Source organism: Morone saxatilis, unplaced genomic scaffold (genome assembly GCF_004916995.1).
Source record: "Morone saxatilis isolate NCDOM2014 unplaced genomic scaffold, NCSU_SB_2.0 Contig11, whole genome shotgun sequence".
NCBI classification, from domain to species: Eukaryota; Metazoa; Chordata; class Actinopteri; family Moronidae; genus Morone; species Morone saxatilis.
Window position 1 is genome coordinate 22,792,138 of NW_023339663.1, and position 10,653 is coordinate 22,802,790.

At 41.5% G+C, this 10,653-nt stretch overlaps 1 protein-coding gene across 1 annotated transcript in view; it reads right to left on the reverse strand.

Moving 5' to 3' along the window:
* The window catches only part of fto (FTO alpha-ketoglutarate dependent dioxygenase), a 122,757-nt gene that overhangs the window by 85,408 nt on the left and 26,696 nt on the right, over nt 1–10,653 (reverse strand). The window contains exons 6-7 of the mRNA XM_035682200.1: nt 6,797–6,876; nt 6,117–6,260 (exon numbers count right to left, since the gene is read on the reverse strand). Coding sequence (XP_035538093.1) covers nt 6,117–6,260; nt 6,797–6,876 — 224 coding nt within the window. The remainder of the gene's footprint in view (nt 1–6,116; nt 6,261–6,796; nt 6,877–10,653) is intronic.

Below are 10,653 nucleotides of genomic sequence, written 5' to 3' on the forward strand. Positions count from 1 at the left end.
AATACATACATATATATAGTGATATTGTGATGAATTTTATACATTTTTATAGAAACTTTTCAAAACTAGTTTCAAATGTCAGTTTATCCCTGTAAATTTGGAAATGTATTAATTGCTTTAAATTGTTGCATATGTTTTATGTCATTTATTTTTTTAAATTATACCAGTACATGGAATTTTTATGAAGTCTCTGAAAGGAACAACACAGTAAAGACAAATTTTTAATTACATGTGTGAAAATTGTTCAAATATTGGTCATCTCTGTGAGTACAATCACACCCTTAACAAACACAAACCGCAGAGAAACAGAGACACAGAACATTCACACACAAATATGTACATGTCTATTCACACACACCTTATAGTCAGCACACCTGAAAACTCCGCCCTCTTCCTCCTCTCCTCCTTCTCCTCCCTCCTTCCCCTTTTCTCCCACTCCCTTGCACCGTCTGGAGATGACAGTCTCGGCTGCCGAGCCGCTCCCCTCTCCTCCGCTGGGAGTGTTTTTGTTTCCTGCTCTTTTGAAGTGCTGATTTAATCCTCGCAAGGATGCTTCATGTAGCCAGGTGTAGCCTATCTATTTCTAAATGTGTCTTTCCGTGTGCATGTTAGTGTGTTTGTACCTGTATGTGCAGCAGTGTATTTGTGCCCTTGTGTGTATCTGTCTACATAGGTGTGCGAGTGGCTTTGTTAACGTCTTTGCATACAATTGCCAGTGTGAGTGTGTATGTCAAAGATTGCCCCAATTGCCACCAACGTAAATGCAAGACGCTGTGAGTTGCCCTCCCCCAAAACATTCTACAAAGCATCATCCACCCAAAACAATGCACACTCCATTTCATTTTGACGCAGACAACTGTACAACACAAAAACTGGTTTCATGCAAAGGAGTCGCATATCAAATGGGACTGAGAGAGCTATTGTTCCTTTTCTGAAAACTATTTTGTTTATTGTTCTTCTAACAGAGCATTAGCCAGTGCCTACAACAGACCCTTTGTAGAGCTGCGAACTCACAAATCTCGCAACAAGCGGGTGAGTTCTACCCAAAAAGTGTAATGATATGAAAATGCCATTTCTTTTTTATGAAAGATATTTGCTTGTACTTTTTGTCTCACTGATCTTGTACATGTCCTTCCATTCAACTGGCACAGACTTTTGGGTAAACCAGTCATCCACTCTCATACAACTTACTCTTACATTCACTCTTAGTTTGTCTGTTACAAATGATGCTCATATACTACGATTTGCACTGGCAAGTTTTGAAGGGCCGTGAGACAAATCACTACTTCTGAGGTAAGTATTAATATCCAATGAAATTAGGTTATGTATCGTGTAATTAAAGGGAGAAAGGGTTTTCTTTATTATAAAAACCCTGGAGTCTACCTCCAACCTTAAGGAGCCGGTGTACTGTGTCAGAACTGCTTGGCGGAAGGTCGAATAGATTCGGAAAACCCCCTGCCTCAACACCTTTTCGGACGTTGGATTGGGGGCGCCAATCTGACATTCACACCCACTTCATGCCGTGATTGGTCAGCTGTGAGGAGGTGAGAAAGGAGCCATGCTTTGAACTCTCTGAAGCTCTCTTTTAATTCTTGACAGAAATACTTCTTTCACTTTCCATGTGAACCAATGAGTGCAACACTATGAAAGTCTACCAGGACAAACTGAAAAAACGGACTGTCTGACTGAAAATATACAATATCAATCCGACCCAGGCCCTTTGCTGCCCCCCACCCTGAATTTGAGTATGGCCATTCTACTAATATAATATTATATAGTATATATATTAGTAATATATTATATAATATACTATATCATACAATGCAAAAAAAAATACGTTTTTTGACGTGGTTGGCCAACACGTCTTACGAACTAGTCCTGAAGAAGCATAAACCGACCCACTAGCCAAAGCAGCATTAAAATGTGTTGGAGGTTTCTGGAACTCAAATGAAGTCCCCCCCACACTCTGATTCTTGCTAACAAAATATCCCAGGAAAAGTATGAACACTGAGCCAAAAATATTGTGCTGCAATTGTATAAATTTCCAGTGGTCATTGCTCAGTATTACAAAAGTCACCTACTGTCCGGCCCCGGCAAGTTAAAACAAAGGGCAAGAATTATTTGCACCAACAACTTGAGTGAGGTCTGCCTTGGATAGAAGCTGTGCACAGAATCATCCTGCCATTTGCTTCCAAAAGGCTCTGATCACAGCGGGGATGACATGCAAGGACTGGGGCATGTCAGGGAGAATACACAGCCAGTGGCACTGCTCAGCAGCCCCTCAGTCACTCCATACAACCCACCCTTCAAAGAAATGTCATCCTTTATGGTCCCTTCAACACTCTCCAAATCCACTCCCCTTCGATCACTACAGCTCAAACACACAACAAAGCCTCCGAGCGCCGATATCGGACGTCCTTTTCTCTCTGTCAGTCCCTCCTTCCATCTCTCTGATTGTCTGCCTGTCCTTTAGTGAGAAGAAGCCAACCTGTGTCTCCACTTTGAGCTGACATGGCTGCCTGTCCCCCACTGTGCAGGCCAGTGGCAGCCACAAAGCAGGCCATCTAAAGCTACTGAGGAGTGCTGGCTATGTGGCATTTGGAGTCTGGCCACCCAGCTGAGAGTTACCAAGAGGGGAACTCTGACTAAATGCCACCTATCCAGGCAGACAGATCGAAAGTGTGTGCAAAAGAGAGAGTGGTTGTTAGGGCTAGTTTTTCTGTGAGATGGCGTGGGGGAGCGAGAGGGGAGCTAGTGGCTCCCCTGCGGCAATCGCTGTCATCTCTCTAGGTGATGGACACACTAACTAAACATTAGCCCCACATTAGTCGACCAGTCGCCCACCATGGCAACTCCGGAGTTAAGGCCAAGTAGCCCCCTTTTTTCCCATTTAATGAGGCACGTTTTTTTTTCCACACCTTCACGGTATTCCCTGAGCAGTTCCAATCAATTTCCGGGCCAGGGCCCTGAGGTGGGAGCTGATGAGAATGGGATCGATCCCACTCTGCCGTCCTCTGTTTACCTTTCCCGGCCTCCTCACACAGAAGCCAGGAGAACTGGTCCCCCCCAGCTCTCTGTGAGCAACCACGCACGCAATTTACACTCATCACACACTTGCCAGAGTGGTCTTACACAAGCTAACTTATACTGTACATGCACTGATTGTGGTATACATTTCCATTTCTATCTACATCCATAAAGTAGTAATGTTCAATACAATTTTCTCCTCTCAGGCCACAAATGTAGCTACAAGTGTTTTTCCTGTCTTAGCCAAACTATGCTCTAAGAAGTGATTTATAAGATTACAATGATATTGCCATCATAAGTGTGTTTCAAAGCCAAGCAAAGACCGGACAGCCTGGGGAGACATTCTGGCCTGAAAACAGGACATTGGAAGGTCACACACACCTGCTTACACACAGTTTACTTTCTGCCAGAACATGTGGGAAAACCTTGTCCCTCCCTTCAATATTTACTGAGGGGGGACTAGCATCATTAGAGGGGGTCCCTCAGGGCACTCTGTCACACACCCACCTGGGAAGTGACACAGTGGCTTTAAATGAGACAAGACGGTTGCATCTGGGATTAGCATTTCAAAGCCAAACATGCACATGGGGGCCGTGTGGCGATGCTATGTTAGACTACCCCCCCACCACCTAAGACAGGAGGTAAGATTAAAAAGAGACAGTGAGAGGGGCCGCGCTTAACAAACAGGTGGGAACTTCAGTTTTCTTCATTTCTGTCTGTCTCCCATCAACCCCTACCTCAACTTGACATCCCGTCCCTTCCCTGAACACTCATACTCAGATGGCAGACGTTCTGCTTTATCATCGTCAGACCCGCCCACATCTTCTGACAAATGTCAACCTCCACTTCCCCCACCCCCGTTGCACCACACTGCACAATATCCATGGCACATCAGCCAGAGCTTGCTGTTTAACACTTTTTAAGGAAAGGCCCATAAGGCACTGCTCAGGTCAGGCTGCCTGTGCGTCTCAGGCTTGTTCACTCCTCGGTCGTCCATGTCAAACACGACCTGCGCAATATGCACCCGCCAAGCGCCAAAGTGGGCCGCCATCATAAATAACTCCACCAACAATACATCATTAAAGTGGGTGTTCTGCTCTCGTGGGCAACTCCAAACAAATGGCCACATCGATCATTGTGAGTGCCAGGTAGGGTAGGGTTGAGCCCCCGAGAGCACCCCCCTTACTTAAACATTCACACATACAAACACACACACCTGCTCTGTTATAAATAGCACCCTGTTTTCCTAAATAAACCTGCCTTGCTGTCCTGGTGGGGGTCTATGCTTGGTAATCCTGTGGCGCTATGCGGCAAAACTAGCAGGTGTTGCTAGCTCAACTAGCGCAGCGCTCCTCCTGACACAGACAGCCCTATTGTTTGGCAGTGTTGAATAATTAATATTGTCTACAACCTTTAAACAACCTTACGTCAGACTCATCTGTCATGGCGTCCTGCTGAGGGGCCTGGGTGCTTGCGTCAGCTAGGATATGTGCTTTGAGCCCAGGGGTGTAAAGGGGGAGAGGTGAAGCGCTATATTAACTGTTGGCCTGCGGCATGCTAGCACGGGGGCCTGGTGGCTCCGCAGACGGCCCCTCACGTTCCTCTTTTTTGACCTCACTCTTTCCCTCAATACCCCAAGCCAGCGTCACTCGTTGTTGTGTGTGAAAAGGGGTTAGGGAGGGGAGCGGGGCATGACTCCATCTTTAGATAACATATGGAGAGGCTATTGCCTTACGATCCATCACAGGCCAGGACAAATGAGAACAACCTGGATTTCATATTGGAGGCATTAAACATCCAGGTAAGTAGAAGGTAGAAAGCTGGCAAGCTCCCATTCTGCCGTTTACAGAGTTTTAACCTGCTATCAGCAGACTGCCAGTATGGTTTGTAAGTCCCATGATGCAGAGGAAATGGAAAGAGTAAATCAAATCAGGATTAATTGGTTTGCCATATTGTATAGCACAGTTTCAAGTACCAGTTTTGCATTTGTTGAAATTCTGTTTGGTTTGTCAGTATATAAGTCTATACGTCCTTGATTATACTTTGGCTGGGTAACTTAGCACCTGTATGTAGAATCGATCACCCTGAGAGTATGTATTTATTTAATATAAGTGTACTGTAAACATATACATGTAGATTCCTACAAATGCTCAGCAGCACAAATGCATTAGGTTTGTTCAAACAAAGTTAAATTCCTTAATTAAATTTTATCCATATTATTCATATGCCTTATTCTCTTGTCTTGTGAGATCCTGTCCTGATAAAATTTTGTAATATTTGCATATAGTTCTAAGCTGTTTTTAACCTCCTTGGAGCACCAGATGGGCAAGGACTACAGCATCAGAACAATTCAGATAGTGTCAGGCAGGTTCATGATCACAGAAACATACTGTATATTAAAACTTTCAAAGATTGGCAGGCTATTGTCTAAACTTTATTGGCACATATTTTGTTGTCCAATGTGACAAATCTCACTCATCTGGTACTCCAAGCAAGCCAAAACAAACTTCAACAACAATTGCCACAAAAGGTTTCTACAAGTTACAAGTTAACATCTACACAGACTTAAAGAACCAGTGTGTAGGATTTAGTAACATCTGGCGGTGTAGTTTCAAACTGCAACTCCCTCGCTTCACCCTCCATTTCCAAGCACTAAAGGAGAAACTACAGTGACTGCGAAATAGGCAAAAAACGCGAACCATACTATTTAGACCCAGTGTTTGGTTTGCACGTTCTGGGCTACTGTAGAAACATGGCGGGACATCATGACAGCTGCCAATGAAGGTGACCCATGGCATCTGTAGATAAAAGGTCTCTTTTAAGGGGAACGAAAACATAATGATTCTTATTTCCACATGATTATACACTAATGAAAACATACCTATTAATATTATATTCAATTTCTGCCAATATATCCTTCTAAGTGTTAAACAATGGACCTTTCACGGTACACAACACAATAAACACAAATTACTTTACACACACACATTAAATCATACAAAAACAAAATAAAAATGTGTGTGCAATCATGTAGAACACACATATACAAACACACACACGCATGTGAAGACACACCACCATGTCCCCACCTCATTGTGAATCTGCTCACAGTGCTGTAGCGTTGTCGGCAGCAGGGCCAACAGGCTGTGGGAGCCTGTCTCTGGGTCAGTGTGAAGGTTGGACAGGGCCTTTTGGCACTGCGACTGGATGTAGGTCAGGGTCCCACTAGAACACTGATAGGACAGGGCACACCCAGTGTTATACAAATAAATGTCATGCAGGGTTTAGCAAACCCCTGTGCATCAAAAGATAATCCAAAATGTAACTTTTAGGTTTTACATAAAGCTACTGAAACATACAAATAACAACCACGCAGAGGTCTTGGTAATTAACTGGAACTGTGATTATCCATTGCCATTTTTTTCAAAAGGTAGAAAACTAAAGTTTGTACCTAAATATACATACATACTCTACAGGTTTTATACCCTACATAAATGCCATTAATCATTTATATTTCTCAGTATTGTTTTTTACTTTTTAAATTTCTTTTTACTAAGATTACGGAATTTATTAATAACTTTTTAAAATGTATTATTGTTTACCAGACATGAAGTTTAAGTTTTTCATTATACACAGTATTTCCCTTAAATAGCATGTAAGTAACAGCAGCAGTCCTGAAACCATAGGGGAGTGTTGGCACGCAATAAAGCATTTTCACGACAAATTTGAAACGCTGTTCTTTTCTCTTTAAGGCCTGTTGGCTTCTCACCTCGGCCACTCTGTGCGTGGAGCTGAAGCGTGCAGTGTCTCCAGCTAGGACACAGTGCTGATGGGTACTGTTCAGGTCATCTGGTGAATACAGGGAGGAGAAACCATCAGAACACGATAACAATACCACCAACAATCATCAACAGGGAAGTGAAAAAGAGTAAACAAAGGAACAGACCAGAAAAGAAAAAAATATTCATTCAAAAATTAAATTAAATAAAAATTAAATTATAGAGCACAAAAATGCAACAGAATAGATAATAAGAGTTAAGAAATAAAATTTTGATCTTGTGATTTTAATTAATTATAATAAAACAGACCATGAAAAGAAAAGAACTGAGTACAACAGGAAAAACAGATGAAAAGCAGGACGTGAAGGAACATGACAACTAAATCATCTTGTACGCTCAGACAGATTGCGCTTGGTCCAGCCCCGAATCGAATAGAATGAGCAGCATTGTGCTATAATTTTAATTACCAAACAAAACCAGATCGCGCTCAATCTGTCAAGATGGAAGAGCCATACCAACAAACATTTGTCCAATACCACAGAAGCTTTACAAAGAGGCCTTACTGCTGTTTCCTGTGTATCCCTCCATGTGTTTCTTTGTGTGCATAGATGTTTCTCAGCTATGCCATTATTTGCCTCATACCAATAATTAATTTAGCCATGACAGAGCTGTCATTCACAGCACATGTGCATATTTACACCCGCCTTGAGCAAGAGTACACTGGCTAATGCCTGTGATTTGAAAGTCAAACAGCCAAATGCTTTGGGAGCAAGATATTATTGTTTGGTAGGAGGAAAAAAAAGATGGTGACAAACAAAACAACTTGCCGGTGTTTTCTTCACCCTGATGAGATTGTGAAGGATTAGGTCTCTGGGCAGAATTACTCTGCGTCTTTAAAACTGTTTATATCCAATAACAAATTATCTCCATCAATCTGCTCTTTTCTTGGCGCGTCTGATGCGTCAGTGGGATCAGGAGGGAGTAGTGGCAAACTCGATAACTGTAATAAATATTTATCTTACTTTCAACCCCTGCGCCTGCTGCCACTTGTCCTCCTTTTCCAGGAAGCAGGCTTTTAAATATATTGGGTCAACTCTTTTCTCCAGTCCCCCTGTGCATTGGGAGCTGGAAATCTGATTATTGAACAGGCCCGGTGTCAAGACTTGCATTGTTCTTTTTTAACCACTGAAATTCCATTTGGGTGGAAATGATGGTGATTCAATTTGCCTCCAGCAGCTCAGTCATTAGCAGTTCAAAAGGGGCAGCCGGCGACAAATGGTGCTGAAAAGACATTACGGTGTCTGTGGTTATACACCAGTGTAGTTTTCTTTTAATACCACAAAACTATCTATCATAAGGTGTATGTCACTAAAACACTGGTACAATATATTTCAGCACATGGTTTAGAGATGGCTGCTCTGTCTGTGTGTACATATGTGTGTTTGAAATGGGGGGGGGACTGCATTCTTTGCATGTGTGAGAGCGTGTATTTTTGTGCATGCCAGTTGTGCAAATTTATAGGTGCGTGCATATGTTCGTGCATTGTGCCAAGTATTTAATTCAGGTAGACCGACAAAGCAACAGACAGCCAAGGACTGTGCGAGCTGCTATCATTGTGCAGCAGTTGGCCTCTCAAGGGCGTACTCACCAAGTGGAGCATAAATCCCCACTGATCCGCGACAGTCAAGTCCCATTAGAATGGTCTGCACAACAGCCCATCACTCTATTATCATGGCTGGCCTGAAACTGACTGTTCTATTGTAAATCTTATCCAGCTAAAGGAGGTCGGCTTCAAGCCCTGTCAAGCTGAATATTAGGTACAGACATCGCTGCTCTCAGACGAAAACATAGCAGCTTCAAAGAGTCAACTTCAGGAATTCATTAAAACCTTCCTATTTCTTACTTGTACAACAATTATTCCAATTTAAAAACACTTATTAGTCCCCTATTGGCAACTACCTTATAATTATCTAGAGGCAGACTAACAACCTTTCCACAGCTGGCAGTAGTAACTGCAGTAGAAACAACCTTGCAAAAAGTCAGCAGGAATTGTTCGGTTTTTTTTAAGAGCATTGGTTCTTAAAGCTAAAGCTTAAAACTAGAGAGTTAAAACTAGATTGTAGAAGTAAGTCAGCTTCATGTGTAACATTTTCTCAGTGCTAACAAAACAGCAATTTCCCACCTGCTGTAATCACGCTGATTACTCTAGAATACAGCATTTGTATGCAGCATTGCAACATCTGGACAGCCCATTTGTTGTATGTCCATGCAAAAAAAAAAAATATTTAAAATCAGAGTGAACCAGTTCTCTTCTGTTTTGGTTCAGGTTCTTCCTTTTTTACGATGAATCAACTGCATAATTTCACACATTATGCCCTACAAGTGGAGGCACTGAGTTAACTTGTAGAGGACAACACATGGAAAAACAACCTTTATACTGTTCAGTTAAATATGGGATAAATATTTTATACATTAGCAGTGTTAGGTACAATTTTCTTGTCGCTAACCCAAACCTCTTTTGAGGAAATGTACATTTTGTAGTCTGGTTTCGTATTTTGTAGTTGTAGAAAATGGCCTTGTGGTGTCTCAGGCAAAAAAACACAAAAGGGAATTCAACAAAAACATAAAATAAATACACAAAACAGCATATTTCCTCCAAAAGTGAGTTTTATATAGGCCTGTAAATCACCTAAGTTACATCCCCCCTGACTCCAAACTCTGTTCTTAGATGAAAGCTGCTGTGAATCTTAGCAGTGTATTTATGATTTTGACATTTATGCAGAGTGCACAATAGGGGTTCAGTATCTTCATAAAAAACACTGACAACATATGTGGTTGTACACTAGATCCATATACGTATTTGCTGTGTTGAGGGATCAAAACTGTGATCTTTTAATCACAAGGAAGTCTCTCTAATCACTAGGTCAAATACATAGAATATATTATTATATATCTGGACAGCTAACAGATAAAGAAAAAAGAAAAAGAAAATACAGAATATAAGGAAATGAAAGAACATTTGCTTGACATTTGATTTATAGATACATATTGGGTACAGTTTTGCTGTTAGAAATGTAAGGTTGGGAAAAAGTAGTTAGGGATGTAGTGTATATGAGAGGAGGCATGTGTCTGTCTATGCCCATTATGGGTTAAAAGTAAACTGTGAAAAGGACAAACAAAGTTGAGGGAAGAAGTTGGAAGAAAAGAAATAAGACTGCACTTTGGTATGTAAACATGGGTTAAATAAAAGATGATAAAGGTATATGACAATGAGCAACAATATAGATATTATTTCCAGTCTGTAATATTGATCAGTTAAACATATATTTTGTTTTTCTACAGCTTACAAATTACATCAATTAATTATTGATTTAAAAAAACAAATGAAGGGACAATCGAATAAAGTATTGTTCAAGTTTTTATTGTATGCCTATCCTTATATATTTATTATAGCAAGTGCCCTTAAAAAATTATAAATACCCCATTCATCCGATCAGGGGCTCTAACTTCTTGTACATCTGAACACAAGCTTGTGCTGTGATGTGGATAAATGTCCTCACACTCAGAAAATATGAGAACGCTTAGAAGGGCCCATGGGGCCGAAAAAAGGAGGGTGGAGGTGTCTGTTGCAGCCAAGAGCATTAAGCTATGATTTACACCCCTGTGGCTCGCTGTCTGTCCTCTCCATAGAGACATAGTCAGCACTGGGTCACAGGACTTCAAAAAATAACATTTGGTTTTCCTAACCTCTCTAATGCACACAATTTCATGGAACCTTAAAGCTCTGTGTTCAGGCCAAGTTACCTCTCTCTCTCTCACACACACATATACATACATACACACACAC